At 37.3% G+C, this 18,602-nt stretch overlaps 2 protein-coding genes across 3 annotated transcripts in view; one reads left to right on the top strand and one right to left on the bottom strand.

The window, feature by feature from the left end:
* The window catches only part of RALGPS1 (Ral GEF with PH domain and SH3 binding motif 1), a 75,364-nt gene that overhangs the window by 17,048 nt on the left and 39,714 nt on the right, over window positions 1-18,602 (top strand). The window lies entirely within an intron of this gene.
* ANGPTL2 (angiopoietin like 2) lies at window positions 1,854-18,397 on the bottom strand. Its single transcript, XM_008931697.3, has 5 exons — window positions 18,315-18,397; window positions 8,786-9,639; window positions 4,378-4,571; window positions 3,942-4,212; window positions 1,854-3,459 (listed from the first exon to the last, which is right to left on the bottom strand). Exons 2-5 carry the CDS (start codon window positions 9,588-9,590, stop codon window positions 3,260-3,262), a joined length of 1,470 nt encoding a protein of 489 aa, XP_008929945.1. The 5' UTR covers window positions 9,591-9,639; window positions 18,315-18,397; the 3' UTR covers window positions 1,854-3,259.

The following is an 18,602-nucleotide window of genomic DNA, read 5'->3' as shown; positions in this document are numbered from 1 at the left end:
CTTTGAATCCTGCTGCATACGTTGTATTTCGGGTTTCGTGCATCAGAGGCCCTCCCTCTCCCTGCTGATTGGAAAGACTAAGCAGTGTTGCTGCTCTTGTAAAGTAAGGTTTTCCCTGCATCCTAAGAGGTGCAGTTGAACCTTCAAGTAATCAATACAGGAGACAATTACTGGTATGTTTACAACCTCAGGCTGTAATATGAGAGACTAATATATTCCTTACGATGTAAAAGTACCATTAAAACATCCAACAGCTGTTTTATTTCCAGACAGGTCTTCCAAGTTTAAAAAGAGAGAAAGAAAGAAATCAATCAATCATGAGATTGGCAAGGCTGTAATGTGAACTGTTGGAATCATTCAGCCACAGTGTGATCTAAGAAAAAAATAGCAGTTGCAGTGTTTTGAAAATTCCTGTGTGTGGTGGCTACCTACAGCTTTTTCCTGATTTCACTGCTGGTGATCTTTCAGGTTGTATCTGTATGTTACGGGATAGACAAAGATGAGTATCATCTGTTATAATCTACAGGGTTCACTGAGTTGTGGTGTTTTGTTGTGTTGTTTGCTTTTTTTTTCCCTTGGAATATAACAGTGGGGCTAATGCTGAAAATTTTGAATGATAATAGAAGAGTTTCAGGAAAGAACTGTTAGGAAATATGTATACAAGAGAATAACTGGTTGCCTTCTGAAGTAACTTCAATCTTGTGAGAGAGCTTTTTGTCTTCAGTGCTGTAGGTGGATCCCCGCTGTTTCATTCCGGATACATAGATAATGTATTAGTTGACAGAATTTTCTTTACTCTTCTGAAAAAGGTAGAGATATTTCAAAAATTCTGAAGGGCAACCTAAGTTTCTAGGAGTTTGCTGTTGCAGAACTATTTCTATGGTACTTCTTGAAATGAAGGAGGATTATAGGAGAATCGAAGCTGTTATTCTCTATAGTGCTGCAGTTCTCTCCTATATAAACTCACCTTTTACTAATGATAGGTGTGTAAGTATATTGTATATGATTTTTAGACAGCATGGTGTTGTCAGAGATGTACTTTTGGGGAGTGATGAAATAAGAATGTAATTGAAACAATTGGAGAAAATGAAGGGAACAGGAAAACCTAAGGCCTTTCATAGTTTATAGTTGTGGCATTGCTATAGTGGAGGGATCTAGTGCAAACAGTTCTGTTGTGTGAATTTAAAAAAATAAGCATAATGAAATTTTGCAAATCTGTGATTCTGCCAATATACTTGCCAATAACTTTACTGTATAAGTTCCAAATTCCCTATGTTTAATTGTTTTTGATGTGCCAGCCTCTGTGTTTAAAATTATTTTATGCAAATTTTATGTAAAAAATTAAGTTCTGTTCTCAGACATATCTCCAGGTCTTCATAACCTGACTTCTGTGCATTATCATTTTTAATTACATGGACGAGTCTCTAGGTAAATCACTCACCTTTTAGGTAGAAAGGTTAAGAAATATGATTATTTTAACAAAAGACTGTCATCTTGGACAGGGGTTTAAAGCCTATTTGGTAGAGCACTCTGGCCAGCTCTAGGCCAGTAGGTGTGTTTAATATTTCTTACCTAAATCTTTTCCAGAGCTCAGTAGCTAAACCAGTAGCAGGTAAACCTTGATTACTGTTTGACAATTTAGGGCTTTTCAGATGACCTACAAAGAGTCCTTCCTTGTTGGACTATGTGGAAATTCAGTATTTTTCTCAGCTGAAAATTGTTTTGCTTTTGATGTTGCAATATTTAAACACAACACACATGAACAGTAGTTGTATATCAGGGTTGATTTAAGTCATGAGGCAGTGATGTGAAGTTAAGTAATCTGAACTAAAACAGGATGAAATCTGAACATGTCAAAATAACATTTGTTGCTTTATTAAAGAATTACAATATGACGGGTAATCTAATATATTAAAAAACCTACTTTCAGTTATATACAACACATGCTACATCGCACATCATACTGTGGTAAAGAAGGGAGGAGGTAATGAGGGGAAAGTATGCAAGCACACACACATAAACACACAGTAAGTGTCTTACAGGCTTAGTGAAAAATATTGAACTTCTAGAGGCTTTTACTCTGCCTCTTTTATGCATTCTTTAACTTATTTTTTTTGCAGTAGTTGCTGTTTTGAACTGGGTGTGTCAACTATCTGTTCTAGAAACCTACCTCAGAAGAATGTTAGAATTATCCCAGTATTTATTTCTTAAGTGTGACTGCCTCTAAATATAGATGAGTAAATCTATTTAATAATTTGACAGTAATATATTTGTGAAATATGTTAAAAATAACTTCTCTTGGCTACAGATAACTTTTTTTATATAATTTTCATCTCTAGGCTAAGGATACTAAATAGATTATAAACTGGTATCCATCATTTGCCTGCAAAGTTGGATAGTCCCTTTAATTTATATCTTGCCATTTCTGAGTACAGAGGTTACACAACAGGTAATGACTGAAGTCAGGTACAAAATACTGTGAGTTGTGTATAACATGTTGGCTATATAGCACATAATACTTGTTGTAAATCTGGATTAATTTCCATATGCAAGTAGCTACTTCATTTTGGTAGGAAAAATCATTAGTGTTTTTAATCTAAACGACTTGAATCAGTGGTGAATTCCACTTTGTAGGAGCAGATTATTGAAATTATCAAAGTGAAGGGGAAAGACTGGATTTATCATGACAGTACTGGTTTGGCTGTCTGCTCTCAAAACAGAATTATATAGTACTGACTTATTCATAGCAGTTAACAAAGATTACACCATAATAATCACACTAATGTACATATACCAGCTACACAGTTCAAAGGATATGATTTCCTGTGTCAAATGATTGCTCATAATAATAATAATAATAATAAAAAAACTCTTGCTGTACAGTTTGTAATATTTCCTGTATTTGAGAATATTTATACATAACATACAAAAATATTTAAATGTGGCAGTATTTTTACCATCCAAAATTAATTTACAGGGAATAAAAACCAGGAAGCTTATCTACAGTTCATCTAACTGCCAGTTCCAATAGTACCAGTTGTACTGGTGTTCTGAATGTTATGGCAATTCCTTTTTTTTTTCTTCAGCTTTTTTTTTCCTGGGATTATTCTTGAAAATACAATATACAAGCCCTCATATCTTATCAATAAATGTACAATATCTTACATTCCTCATTTCTGAAAAGATCATTCCAGGTAATATCATATCTTTATGTGATTTTTTTTTTAGAACAAGAAAGCAAACCAAGAGAAGAGTTATTTCAGTGAAATGTGTTAGGGTTAGGTCTTATCATCATAACAACTTTCTTTAGTGAGTATGACCCCCCCCGGAATTCAGCCCAGTAAACTCCATCCTGGTATCGGCTGCGGTAGTGCCCTCCCCGGTACCAGACTCCATTGAGATTGGAATGAGCACATGCATTGTACCACCATCCTCCCTTCTGGTAATGGGCACAGTTACCTGCAAAAGAAAGTTCCAGCTCAGTGTCAGAATTCAATGAAAAATATTACAGCAAGCAAGCTAAGCACAAAACTTTCTTTTTTAACTGTATGCTTAATATGTAGATACCATGTAGTAAAAGGTGAATTTAGGCTTCTTCAGGAAGCAGCTCAGTAGTTATGTTCTACAGATGGAGTTCATTATTGGTATTCTCCCTTGCTGGAAGATTTGTGTGCAGTACTGTTCCCAAATAACCCTTCCATAACATATTTTACAGACTCTTGTCTAGTGTAAACAAATTTTTGTTTTGGTGTTATTATTTATAAGGGTTGACACTATCAGTCTGTGCTTCATAAGGTGAAATTGACAAATCCTTTTGAGAGTGCAAATTATGTGTGTGTGTATGACTATAAGTATTTTTCCTTTTCAAAAAAAAAAAGAAATAAAATGGGGGGTGGGAGGGGAGGGCAAAAAAAAGGCAAGGCAGCTCAGGGCTCCAGTACCTGTGTACACGTCATGGTCCCTGTCCAGCGTGGTGAACTGTTTGCCATTGTGCCAAGTGAAGGAATCGCCTGCGTTGCCGTTGTAACGGCCCAGCCTCAGCTTGTAGTACTCACTCTCAGGCTCCAGCCTGAAGCTGGCATACTCAGCAAACACCTTCCGACCTGACCAGTCCTCCATTGTTATGAGCAGTTTGTAGTTGCCTTGATTTGTTAACCAATAAATGTTTTCTAATCCGAGCCAATATTCTCCATCTATATTACCAAATCCTTGCTGTAAAGGAAGCAAGAGAAGCATGTTAGTATTCTGCATCTGTGTTAGTGGTAAATCTGAGCACATTCTTAAATAGAAATCTGCAGTAATTTATTTTATAGAGACGTCCACTTTACCAATAATTTTTAGAGGGTGGTAGACATTAATCTGCTCACTTGTTCTAACCTTGTATGTCTCCCAGTTCCTGAAAAAGTTGACAGAGCCATCCAGCCGTCTTTGAATGACTGTCCAGCCCCCAGGGTCGTGCCGTTGGTCACACCAGACCTGCATCAGCTGGTTTGTGTTCTCTGGTTTCACAAGATAGATGGAGCTTGTGTCATGGCCATCTTCTAATGCTTGTAGACAGTCTCTCCAGGGCCCTGTGTCAAAACAGAAGGGCTGTGCATCAAACTCCCCTTGAGCATATCTTCAATGCAGGGCAGTATTTGAATAGGCAGCTTTTTACAGTAGATTGGTTTCACTGGATAGTGCATTTGTTTTTCTTCTTATTGAAGGTACAGTATACACCAAGTGTTTTCAAGGGGATAAATTTATTGTAATTTTATTTCTGGAACATTCCACAATAAATTACTGATAAAGGTAGATTTTTTTTAAATTTATTTTTTTAAGGCAGCTCTACTTTGGTCATTGATTACATCTTCAAAGAAACTAGGTATGAATGACTCCATAGACATGTATTAAGAATTTCCTTAAGAAAACAAAACAGTAAGTTTGATCTTGATTCTGTCTTTGAGAAATTCAGCTTTTTAGATCCCCAGAAATGTTATTTGCACAGACATTAACAATGGAACTGGCAACATGAATTCAGATTGTAAGTTTTACTGTTGTAACCTTAATAAATGACAACACAATATAGAAATTAAGATTTTTTTAACATGGAGTTCTTGTGAGAGAAATGTTATATAAATGAGAAGACTTTTAAAATACTTTGCATTCACAGAAATTACAGTTAATGCACTTGTGTTTTCAGAAGAATATATTTTTTCCTTGAGCTCAGTAGAGTCCATGAAGAGCTTACTCTTTTTGACAGTATTTTATATTTATGATTTTAAAAGAAATTTTCTGTATTGGGAAGATAGATTCCATTTTAATGAGTCTGAGAAATTTAAATATAAATGATTTAGGAGTCTGTGTTGATATCTGCATATAGACTCCCCCAGCTGCTTTGCTTCCTGAGCATAAGGGTGAAGTCAGTAAGAATCCTCAGGATTTGAGATCAGAGACCCTGGATTGATTCCCCCTGCCTGCTGAAAGAGGAAGGCTTGTCAGATCTTCTCATTAGGAGCCTTACTGAAGCACATGTTGCTATCGAGAGTAATTTCTGTTCTAAATTATTTCAGTTCTTCTATGCTTTTTCATAAGTCACTGCCCAACATTAGTAATGGTACTGAGGAAATGAGTTAGAAATAAATTAGTTTTATAGACATTATCTCAAGTGTTTGGGGGATTGAGGGTTTTTTTGTCTCTTTAACTATTTTAATCAGTAAGTCAGTGTACCAAGAGGCAATCCAAGTGTTTGTTCTGTGGCCATGCTGTGTTCTTGTTGCCCTAGTCATATTCAGAGACTGTACCTGGAGTTGTGCTTCTAAGTCCCTTTTGCATCTCTGTTGTGGCTCACTGTTCAGATTTCTGGCAGTTTAGGTGTAGATGCAGTGCTCTGTCACACAGTTACATGGCTCGTTATGAGAAGTGGGAGAAAACAAATATAAAGGGCACTGGTAATTTATATTGCTCATGTTTATTTAATCACAATGTGTATGTAGTGGCACTTATTAAAGACAAAAAAGAACATGTTAGTCCAAAATCATTATTGAACTCCTTAAATAGTCAACCACAGAGCTTTGATCTTCATAAAAAATTATAGCAGTATACAATGTAGTATTTAGTGTTCTAATCTTGCAGTTTCTTTTAGGCCACATGGCAGCAGTGCTCTACTACACATAGTTCTTTCCTCTTGAAAGTGATTTAAGCAGAGTTTGCTACTACTTTTCCATGACAGGTGTTTTTTTGTCAGATATTAACTTTTCAAAATGTTGGCTAAGGTATCTTCCCTTGAAAAAGTGTGAACACCCTGACTTTCAGGTAGGTGGTTTTGATAAAATCACCTCTAGGGAGTCAGAATCACAGAAAGGCTTGGGTTGGAAGGGATCTTTAAAGATCATCTTTTTCCACTTTCCTGCCATGGGCAGGGACACCATGCAACAGACAATGTGGACAAAATGTACAAAATTAATTAAAGCTACTGACAGTAGTAAGACTGTAGTACTCTATGATGAAGGGAGAGTGTTGGTCTACTACTTTGTGAGAAAGGAAAGCTGTCAACAGATTAAAAGAAAGCATTTAATATTTTCCTTCTGTTTTGCTTCAGTTTTCATTCCACAGGTTGGCTGTGATCAGATGGTTAGTCCAGTCAGGAGCTTTGGTAAAGGCTGAGAACTCAAGAAATAGTACCGAAAGGACTGGATAAAATATGCATGGATTTTTTAACAGCAGCTGGGCGGTGGTGGTGGTGGGTTTTGTTTGTTTTGTAGGATACTGCTTATGGGTTTTTCCTAGTTTATTCCAGGTATGACTAAAGCTTCGTTCTCGGCATTAATTGTAGGGAGAGTTTTGTTTGAGATGTGCTTTGTGAATGGAGAACATTCTGGAGGATGAGGAAAAGATATCAAATGTTTCATGCCCAAAAAGAAAGGGAAGGTGAGGGGAGGAAGATACCCTGAAAATGATAGGTTAATTAGCTTAACTTCAATTGTTGGAAACTTCCTTAAACAAATCAAAGCTGTAAATGAGAAAATAAGGGGAGAAATTAATATTATAATGAATTTGTGCAGAAGAAGCGTGAAACTTCTTTCCTAGTAAGTTATGTAGTCTAAGGAGAAGTAGCAGATGTCAGATCTTATCTTAGAATTGTGGACTGCGAAAGGGACCTCTGGAAATAAACACGAAAAATGGCTGGATAAGCAGCACTTTCTCAGGTGAGGATCTGGGAGATCTACAGGGTTGCAAATTGATCTATGTTAGCATTTGACTTTTCAAAACAGGAAATATATGAGGATAGATAAGCAAAAGTACTGTGCACTTGAATTAACTTTTCTATTCCTGCTGTGTGATAGTGAAGCCTCAGCTCCAGTTTAAGCACTTGAAAGCGCAAGGAGGATGTGGAGCAAGAATGAGTTTTCAAACCATGTAACAGGAAAGGGAAAGGTCTTCAAAGAATGCTTGAAAGGTATTTCCCTTACAGATAGATAGGGAAATACTGTACAAAGCTTGAACCTACTTTGAGATGAAAGTCAAAATGTAATTAATAAAGAGGCCATAGTGTATTGCTGCAAAGGAGTTGTAATAGACCTGATTTTCTTCTGAGAACTTTTTTTCTTGCACGGTACATTAGAATCATGATATTTTTGGCAGAGGTTCTGCATGCCAGAATGCAAGATTTGGTGAGTTCATCTTTGGCAATACTGTGGAAATACTGCTTTGTAGCAGAGTGTTTTAGAGACTTTACAGACTTTGGAGACTCAGTGCTTTGGACTGAAACACCTGCTCAAGTTTCTTTAATTGTGAATGTTTCCATGGAGAAATAAGATGGGGGTCTTTTGGAGGTTTTTTTTTAACATGTGACAGTTGCATTATTTGATAATTCTAAAGAGTTTGTTGATGTCTTGTTTGTTGTAAATAGCCATGAAATACACTGAGTGCAGTTCCCATGCATTACTCTGTTTCAGCTCTGAGTTCAGATGTCTGTGACACCCCATCTTTTTTCTGTCTGTGCAAGTCTGTGTTGCCTGCACACTGAAGAACAGACTTCCCTTATATGGAACATATATCTGAACTGTTTGTGGGTTTTTTTTTTTTAAATCTGAGGGACCATAGGTGAAATTGAATTCTTTACTTGTTAATTTTGTTACCATGTAGATCAGTTGATCTTTAATGTGATTTCAGATCTTCTAATCTTGCTTGTGACAGAACTCCTAAGACTTTCAGTGAGGGCTGTATAATATCTCTTACTATTCCACCACTTGCTTCCCTTTTGCTCCTGTGTAGGGCACAAGTGCCCCATGTAAGGTATAGAGCAGATATGGATTCCTTTTGGAGTTACACAAGCACAATGTTATTACATAGATCAGCAAACTTGTAATAACTTCACAAATGTTCACACAAACAGTGCTAAACCCCTTCAGGGGTCGTGAATTGTAGTAGTTCAGTTTTGAGCAAAGTTAAATAAAATTTAGATCACTGTTGAATAATAAGATTTTTCTGCCGGTCCTTTATCTCATACATGTAATATAAATGATCAGTTTTTCTTGGCAAAGTAACATGAGAAAAATCTGTGGGACTAGTGTGTCTGAATCTTAGAGTTAATTTTTTTGCTTTCTTTCTGTGCTTGTACATACTACAAGATATCCAGATGATAATTACAGACAACATCAGATCTAAGAAATCTCAGTTCAAAATAATTAATTGCATTTATTTTGCTAAACAAATTCTGACTGCATTTTTGATATTACAGTTAAAATGTTTGCCACTGCATATTAGCATAAACTAATGAAGCCATGTTAGTAATATTACTTACCAGATGGTTTATCAGTTGAAGTTGGAATACTAGTAACTGCAGGCATGGTTGGTAAGGTAGGTGGCAGAACCTTTAAGTTCTGATCACTTTGAATCTCATTAGTAGATATCTGGTTATTAATGCGATTGTAAGTAGGAGGCTGATACACTTTATGTGGTGGTTGTGGAGTTTGTGGCAGTGGCTTTATGGATGGCATTCTTTGACAGTGTTCTTCCAGCTGGGCAATTATCATTGACTGATTATTGGCAATTGACATCAAATGTTGGTACTTGTGCTCTAAGTCTTTGTATTTGCTTGCAAGCTGCAACATATCTGCAGTTTGGTTCAAAATCTTATTTTCAAGTTGAGAAAGTTCTAAGGCGTTATCACGTTTTCGGATAATTTCATGTAGTAGCTGCATGTAGAGTTGTGTGACACGAGAATTCATGTTTCTGCTCTCTTTTCTTAAGAGTTTAACTTCATTAACAATTCCACCGTCCACCTCTACCAGTTGCTGGAGAGTTTCTATCTGTCTCTTTTGTTTAAGTAGTTCATTGTTAAGTAACTGTAATTCTTGTTTATTTACCCTGTTTTCAAGTAGAACTTCAGGCTCCTTAGAATTAACACAAATGGCACCTGTCACTCTCTGCTGAGGTACGATAAAGGTGTAAGTGCATTTGTCCTGCGTATCACTGGAACGTTTATATCTGTTCATGTAAATGAATTCTTGATCTGTTTCCTTGTCATTGCCTTCAAATTCCTGTGCTTTACTTGTAGTAACTCCCACAGCAGTTACTAGCATTAAACAGATGAATCTTGTCATCATGATCCTCTAGTTCGGGTCAAATATTCTTCTGCAAAGAACTTGTTAAAATCTGTTTTAAAATAAATTTAATAGTAAATAACAAATAGGAAATCAATGTGGATTTACAAGTGATAATCTCTTCTAAAGCAGTACCTATTAACTATGTACACAAATGAGGTATTTTTCTTGTCCAGCCTGAATTTACGTTGGTTAAAGTGGACATCATAGGGAATAGTTGTATCATTCTGTGCTCAAAACTGCAATTACTAGTTGCTAGTTCATCTAAAGCCTGCCAAGAACCATAAGAAACTAAGCAATAAATACCAGGATTTGAACTGGCCTTTCTTCCAGGCAAGTACCACAAAAGTTTCCAAGACTAGTGTTTTCATTTACATATGAATTACATTTTCAGTTTCTTACAGTTACAAATAACAGCCTTTAAATGTAAACAGAATGTAAGTTAATATGTGTATTAATGCTGATAAAAGTTCTAAAAATATCAAAAATCTCATTTGCAGTATTTTATAACTGCATGTATATTGCAAGAGATACAGCTTAGATGAAGTGTAACAATTTTACTTTATTCAGCAGTATTGAAATTCCATGGCTTAAAAAAAAAAGAAAAACTTTACATTAGTCCTTAATAATTATAAATTAAAAACTCTGCTACCCCGATATCATAGGCAGTAAAATCTTGTATTTTTCCAGACTAGTGGAATTTACAACTGAAACAGTTATTGTGACTCTCAGTGGAGACACTGTCTTTACACTCAGCCTGATCATCTCACTTCACAGACCCTTCTTGGAAGGGGAAGAATACCAGCATATGTGCTTGGTGGACAGAGATAGTGCACAGCAATCCAAATCAGCTGGAAATATCATTTGGCACAGTGCACCAGTTCCCTTTTGGTGACATTACCTGAACTTAGTTCTCCATGCAGATTCATATTCAAGGTGGAAAGCTGAGGCCTTCACAATCTCTTAAAAAATAAGTCAGTCCCAGAACTTTATAGGCACTGGTAGGCCTGGAAACATGGGCTTAGGATTGTCACTGCTGCCAGGAGCACCCCTGTCACATACCACTCTCTTATCAGCCACTTGGACAGCACTTTGATGTCATATATTTCTAAAAGCTTTTTATTGTTGAATTTTAATAATCATGTATATGCAACCTAGTTTTCATAAAATAAATGAGGGAAAAATGTAATATGGAGCTTTTTCAGCACATAAAACCTGTTTGACACTTTTTAAAACCAAGATGGTGTTACCATCGTGTTTTTCTTTGCCTGTAAAACATTTCACTCAGTATTTGAGTATCTTTCACCTAACTGCTTGGTCATCTTTAGTACAATGAAATTTTTTGAATTACATGAAATGATGGTAGTGACAGCTGTGAGAAACTGGCGTGAGTCCAGCTGAGCACAACCAGCATGGATAGCATGGACAGCTGAAGGCTGCAGACGTGATGTATGAGAGTAGCAGGAAGAGTGAGGTCTGCACAACCTCCAGAAGAGAAGGTGAAGGAGACGTTTTATTGCTGTCTTCAACCACTTAATGGGTGTTTGTAGAGAAGACAAATTTTTTTTCAAAGTGCACAGTGAAAGTATACGGTGGATACAAATAACCTCAGGAAAAAAATGGGTTTTATTAAAAAAAGAACTTCACCATGAGGATGTCTGAGGACTGAAGCAGTCACCCAAAGAGGTGGTAGAATCTCCACTTCTGGAAATCTGTGAAGTTGTAACTTAGGCAAGGCTCTGAGCAGTCTGATCTGATGTTAAAACTTGCCTTGCTTTGTGAGATGAAGATGAGGTCCCATCCAGTCTAAACTGTTCTATGATTCTAGGCAGCAGCTGACTTCTAAGAGATTTTTTTTTTTAAGTTTCAAGATAATGATGGATATGCATCCTTAATTATTCCTACTGAGAAGAGTACTGAGTTGTCATTCACATTTTTCTGTTTTTGTGAAATAAACCATAGATCTAAAAGATTCAAACAAAAGTGACCAGGACTTGATCTTTCTTAAAATTTTTTGATATATACTTTTGCCTCAGTTTCTTAGTTGGAATAAACCCTTTTTCATTTTGCAAATAGAAAGGAATGGTGCTTTACAGAACTTGTCAAGAATCTTGAAAACATGTTAGATGAAAATTTTGAGTTTGACGTGGTTTCTGTAAGCAAAGGAATGCTGTTTGGAGTCCTGGAAAATAGGGAACATAAATTCACCCCAGACAGCTTTAACTTGCATAATCAGCATTTGCACAGCAGGTCACACTTGGAAAACCTGGCGTTTTTCCAGGCCTCATGTTTCTGCACAGATGACTGGTTTTGCAAATGTCTCTTGCATATAGGCATAAAATGGTTTTATTTCACTGCTGGAATTGTAATACCCTTTTTTCCCCTCCTCTAAACCTGCAATTATTGTGACCACTGAAAAGAAACTGATTTTTTCCTCAGCATTCACTTCTGTCTTTATTACAGCACCTCATGTCTTTAACTGAGCATGGGCTTTGGGGTGCACATTCTTTTCTGGCCAAAGAAATATAGAGCATCATATAACAGATTTTTCTCCATTTTTTTAAGAACTGTGTAAGAAAATAATGGAACAGAGTTCATCAGTCTCGTCTTAACATATCATCTTAACAATCATCTAGTCCCACCACCTGACATCAGAGCTGACCTGGGGCACTGACCCCCTCTCTAGGAAGCCTGTTCTAGGGTTTGATCACCGGTCGCAGAAGGCAAGCCACAGTGAATGACATCAGCACGATTACACTGTGCTGAAATGCTTCTCTGTCATGATCTTGCCTGCATGTCACCTTTTCTAAGATATTCTTCCTATATGAAAAAAACAGTGGAAGGACAAGGACGTTGGTAGGAGAATACCCCAGTACAAACAGAAACAACCATCAGATGTCCTTCCTGCAGTCTCTTTATTATGATATTCTTAAGTCTTTTATTGTCTACTTGTTTGGTTAAAAAAAAGGTGTTTAGAATGAGGCCTATTTGTTGCATATTGTGAAGGATCACATAAATAATGGACATTTTTTCCGTTCTGAAGCTGGATTAAAACGGAAGTTCGTGGAGTCAAGGAAGTGAGGAGAGAAGTCAGTGAAACAGTTTTAAGGAAGGATTTAATTCTTTTTAGTATCTTCCTCGTTTTGAGTAGCAAAACAGCAGATTCTTAGAACATTAGGACTCCTTCCCATGTAAGAAGAAGATCATACCTGACGTCTAGGACATTAGCTTTCAGTTTTGCCGTGTTGTACTTATGCCCAGGAATTGATACTCTTTGTACCTGACTAGTGCCATTGCTGGTCACTCAGTTCTTCCTGTTTCTCCTCCTCTGGGGGCTTAGCCCCCACTTCCTCTCTCCCTCTGCCAGTAGCTCTTCTTCAGTGGACTGGGAGGGAACTATATTCCTAGGGCCATATTTGTCCCCCGTGCAAAATTCCACTTAGGCAGCTGTACACTTTTCAACCTAAAGCAAGCATGCAGGTTTGCAACAAATTTTTTTAATTACTGGAAATACAGTCCCTTATCCTCATGTGTACTGACAGAACATTAACACACAAGCATGCAAACAAAAACCAGGTGAAAAAGGCACACTTAAAAAGAAAGATGTTTTATTTTAATTAAACATCAAATGGAACTTCTAATCAGAAGAAGTATGGAAGTTTGAAGTAATTTCATTTCTAGATTCTGGCTGTTCAAGACTTGTGTACTCATAAAAGCACTTTTGATGAGAACTGAGTTGGGACAAACTTGCCCTGGTGCAGATGCACCAAAACCCAGTTTTGTGTATGTTTATCCTACTTGGCAGTATATTTTACTTTTTATTCAGGCAAAATAGGGTTTTTTTCTGTTTGTCTTTTGCCAGCATAACTGCATCTGTATGAAAACACTTGGCAGCATTATTGTGTGGCACATAATCACAGCAGTTTTATACTCAAGCCAGCACAAGCACTTTGGTTAGAATTTTGGCTCATATCCCAAATATTGGCCTATCTGTGTATAGAACTGGCAGTAGGTAGTAAGAAATTGTTTGATTTGCTCATTCATTGTTTACTCGACTGAGGATGTTTCCATGATCTGGTGAAAAAAGAGGAAATAAACTTTCTGAAAGGGATATCAGATGTTTCAGCATTTGATCGTTTTTTCCTGCCCTTTAAAGGGAAAAAATAAATAAAATCTTACTTTGGCTTTGCTTTGGAACATTCTTCTGTCCTGTACTCTATCTTGCTTATATGGGACTCTTGATTAGTCAAAATGTGTTACCATTTGATTGTTACAAATATCTTGACATTTTTCTTACATTTCAACAAAATTCGAGAATTTTAAAATCTAAAATTATACAGGTGTTTCACAATCTATTTTTTAATCACTGTCATGATCCTGAAATGCTAACGGTAAAAATATTTCTACATGGAAAAATATTACTGTCTGGCAAACTTTCACTTTTATTTTTTAACCAGGTTGCCTTAAGAGGAAGCATTAAAAGGAGCAGTGTCAGTATGATGGCCTTTTTGGTTTGCAGCTACAAAATACATTTCATTGTGGATATTCCAAACTGTATACCTTTTTTCATTAGTTGTTGATTCTGATGCCATGCTTCAGAGGATCTCATTTTTACAAAAGAGACTGGTTAACTGTCTCTCACTTTACCTGTGGGATTTTTGAGTGCAATTGAAGGTCTGTCTCCATCAGATGAAAAATAGGACTTGTAATAACATAATCCAAGAATCATTAAGCTTATCTGAAAATGCTACCGGTAGCGTTTCAGTGCTGTGGCTGTTTTTCGTTGCATGAAATTTGTTCATAAAATAGACACTTGCATTCTTACTCTAGAAAGAAATGTGTTTATGAAAGCTTGAGTATATACTGTCAACATTTGCATCTCGATCTCAAGTGGTTTTGCAGTGCTGAGTCTTTCAACCATTGAGAGACTGACATTTTGTGTCTAGGAGTTTGTACTATGTCCTTTTTACACCTGTGCTTTTCCATGTCCTCCAGAAAGTAGAGATGAAGTGTTAGGAAGACTGCTGGGTGGTGGCTGAGCACTGAACTTTGTTATGTGTTACTCTGGATTACAAATCAGTTCAAGGAGGAAATGTTTTGATGTTTAAGAAGACATCATCTGTACTATAGCATTTTGGAGAAATACGAAAGCAAAATAATGACCTCTGTGAATCTTGTGTGGAAAACCTTACATAAGACAAAAATGTAAAATAATTAATTGCCTGGATTTTGTACCATGATAGAAGTTTTGTATCTTAAATTGCGTTATTACGTTATTCCTGCAGATAAGCGACATAATAGATCTCAGTAGGTAAAAGCAGTAGAATTCTTCTTGCTGCTGCTCTTGTTTTTCTGTAGATAGTAAACTGCTGCAAAGCCAGAGAGCCATAGGTGTGACAGCATGATGCTGATTCATGGAAAGGCAGCTTTTGAACACGTGGGATGTGACACTGTCTACCCTTGGGGGCTGCTTTACAGAGAAGGCGATTTTCTGAGCTAAAACTGTGATGTTACACAAGCATTTCTAGGGACTTCAACATCCACTTGGATTGCAGTCTAGTTGAGTTTAAGATAAGCAAAAACACTACCAGTTCGGTTTGAGGAGCTGATCCTCAGCTGATTCATCAGAACCTGGTATATGATGAAGACAGCAGCAATTCTTACTTTAACAAGTTAGGATGGATTTTTATTGGCTTGTATATCACAGCTGAGGAATTAAGGATAATTATTGTAAACAAGGTGAAGGAGTAGGTTTCCTATGTGACTTCCTACACTTAAGCAGGAGTGCTCAGTAAGCTGTCAAATAAAATAGAATTCTCCATTTAAGTCATTGTATCTTTGAGATAACTGTTGGTTTTACAACAGTCACTGTCACTCAGCCCTCAGCCTCCATAAAAAGGCTCCCAGAGTATTACATCCCTTAGAAAAGTTAAGTTCAGAATTTTGGGGATTTTTTTTTTTTATTATTTCCTTCTAATTTTTTTGTATAGGGTTTTATTTACGTGTCTTTTTCTTGTAATAGGTGATTTTTATTTCATTAAAGAGTGGACAGGCAAGGTCCAACGCTTCGCATTTGTTCCCATCTCTGCAAATTTCTCTAACTCAGGAAGAGCTCATAGTCTAGAAGCTGGGTCGTTAAGTGTGCACAGGTCCAGTGTGACAGAATTGAATGCACAGTAATTAAACTAACAATATCAAAGCCTTTTAGAAATACACAGATAAACAAAAAACACATTCATAAGAAGGATGACACACACACTTCTGCACTACACTCCTGTTTTCTGATATTGTTGTTTTGACTACGAATTAAAAAGCAGCAATGATACCCTCCATACAGATGAGTTCATTCAGCTACACAAAACGACTGTTACAAAATCAGCTCTGGGGGTTAATTGGCTGTTTTGTGCTGGTCAGATTTAGTTTAACAAGACTACCAGTACCTGGATGGTCTGGCTTTTCCTTCATACATCTGATATGCCATCTTTTATGCAGAGTCCTCAAGCACTTACATACGTAAAGGAAGGCATGGTGTTAGCTATTGCAGTGTTTATCCTCTAAAAGATAAACTGCTGTATGTGATTGTGAATTCACACATAGTTTAATAATTGTGCATTCTAAAGAAGAAACATGAAAAGCTAGCAACAAATCTTCACTGTTTAATACTTTTATCTTTGATATTAAAAGGGTTTTTTAGCTTTACATTTTTATTGCATTATAAAAGCAAATGAAGCAAGGGTGTTGAAAATGTAAAATCCTACTATGAAAAGATCAGACAGTTTGGTTTTGGTTTTTGTTAACAAACATTAGTTTTTTGCTTCTGCAGAATCCTTTGATAGCCAGTGTTTGTAGACTTACAGTTAGCTGGCATGTTCCAGGCACCAGGCCAGTAATATGATCTGGATTTCACAACACCATTGTGATAAGACAGACAAGCATGAATTTTCTGCATCTGCTTGCTTTCTTACTCCCTGGCCTTTTTCTCAGAGCTCATGTTCTGTTTTTACTCCTTCTCTCAAACATTTTCTTGTGTGGAATTATATTAATCCATCCTCTCAATTTTTACCTCTCAGTTTACCTCTCAAAGGTAATCTTCATACTTGATGCAATTTATTAATTTTTGCTCTATTGTAAGGAGAGGGACTTCCACTGGTACAGGGTTTCCTTTAGAATTAACTCATGTAGTTTGATTTTTAGATGAAGAGTACTGCTGTGAAAAACCTGGATACTGATTTCTTTTTGCTTTTGTAAAAGGAAAGAGCAATTCACAGTGAAAACACAGCACAGTAATATGTATGCCACATGTATTGGGAAAAGCCTTAAAGTTTTGTTTGAAGTTTTAAAGTAAATATAGGGAAGGGCTGACACCTAGTAGCATGCAGTTTTAGTTACAAAAACATGATGTAAAACTAAATTGAAAAATTTAACTCCAGACTTATGGAGGGAATGACTTCTGGGGTTTTGCCACTAGTTACTTGCTTCCATTATAAGCAGTGCCACACTGACATTAACCTATAAATTGCTTTAAGATACTTGTATTATAATGCAGTCACTACTCAGCTCTTCTGTCCACTTAAAACTGGTGAAATTTTGGTTCAAGCACTAGTTCAGCCTTGTTAAAAGGAAACAGTTTCCTCACTGAGGGGAAGGGATGACTAAAGCAACATTTCAGAACGAGAGTGTCTTCATGACCTCTTGGAGAACTTTTGTTTTGAAATACTGTCAAGTGCTGCAAGAAACTGCAGAAGGTTATGGATCTTTTGCTGCCATGTAACTTTTTTCAAAGTTTGGCAAAAGCCTCTTTTTATAAGAAGTACAAATTTTCTTCTGGATTACCAAGAATTTTGGTCATGCTACTTGTGAATTGTTCTTTGTGCTTTACTAAAGTTCTGTCATAGATGTGGAATGTAATTACTGAAAGAGAGCACTGCTTTTGTTGTTGCTTCCCTTAACAGCGGCCTCACCTTATTTTCACTTAATCCAATCACTACCAGAAAGTGCTCATACTGTGTGTGCTTATATATGCGCATGAATATTGTCCATAACAGCTCTTAAAAATATTCACATTTTAATAAATATGACTCATTTTGCCCGTGAAAAATAGCAGTTAGATCATTTAATAACTATTTAATGCTTACAAAAATGTACTTATAAATGCTAGGCTCTTTCTTTTTAATTAAATTTTTTCAAAATATTTCAAATACTCATTTTATAGAATCTGTGAAAGTATCACGAATTTTAATATCTCCCTGATCAGACATGAGTGTAAAAAAAGAGATTTCCTATAGTATGTCCTCGAAAATTTCTCAAAAGGCACATGCATTTACAGCAACTTTAAGGAAGTGTGAAGATCAGAGTTACACACAGAAATCAATAAATAATATTTTTTAAAAATATAATAATATTCCTGAAAATAGTATCAAGAAGGTTTTCACTGCCTGGCATGTAATGTCTCAGCTCTGTTTTAATACGTGACGGATTTTTTTGTTTGGCTCGGGGGTATTTTTTTGTTTTTTAAAGGCACAGAGCAGGCTTGCTGCTCCGAGGGAGTGGTGCTGTCTCTGCCAGGCTGTTCGCTGCCGGCTCCGTACCCCGGGCACTGCCCGGAGCCGCGCCCGTTCAACACCCCGGCCCTGCCCGTCCTTACCCCGCCTCCTCGGGCCTCTCCCTCCGGCCCCGGGAGATCGCCTCGGTGACCCGCGGTCCGTGCTGGGGCCGGACGGGACGTACCTGGGGGAAGCGGCGCAGTTCTTCTCTTTTTCTCTGTTATGCCTGCTCAGGACCGTTGTGGGCTCGGCCGCCCAGGCTGAGCCCCGCGTCCGAACCGGGACCTTCCCGCGGGGCGCTCGGCGCTCCCGCCCGTCCCCTCACGCGGCCCGCAGCAGCCTCATTTGAACCCCAGCTCTTTGTGGCGGCTTGTCCTGGCCGGGGAAGGGAGAGAGAAGGCAAGGCAGCGGCGACCTGCCCGGCGCTGGTTGGACGGGCGAGCTGCCTCCGCCCCTGGGCCGCCGCAGCTGC

The sequence above is a fragment of the Manacus vitellinus genome, unplaced genomic scaffold, assembly GCF_001715985.3.
Source record: "Manacus vitellinus isolate BGI_N305 unplaced genomic scaffold, ASM171598v3 scaffold_27_pilon, whole genome shotgun sequence".
Classification (NCBI taxonomy): Eukaryota; Metazoa; Chordata; class Aves; order Passeriformes; family Pipridae; genus Manacus; species Manacus vitellinus.
Note: the sequence above shows the minus strand (reverse complement) of the source record. Positions and strands in the feature narration are given on the sequence as shown.

Excerpts from the sequence above, each read along its gene's own strand:
- ANGPTL2 (XM_008931697.3), bottom strand. The coding sequence starts at position 9,590 with ATGATGACAAGATTCATCTGTTTAATGCTAGTAACTGCTGTGGGAGTT. Across the intron at positions 4,572-8,785 it reads TTCAACTGATAAACCATCTG|GGCCCTGGAGAGACTGTCTA; the intron begins GTAAGTAATATT and ends GTTTTGACACAG. Across the intron at positions 4,213-4,377 it reads GGAACTGGGAGACATACAAG|CAAGGATTTGGTAATATAGA; the intron begins GTTAGAACAAGT and ends CTTCCTTTACAG.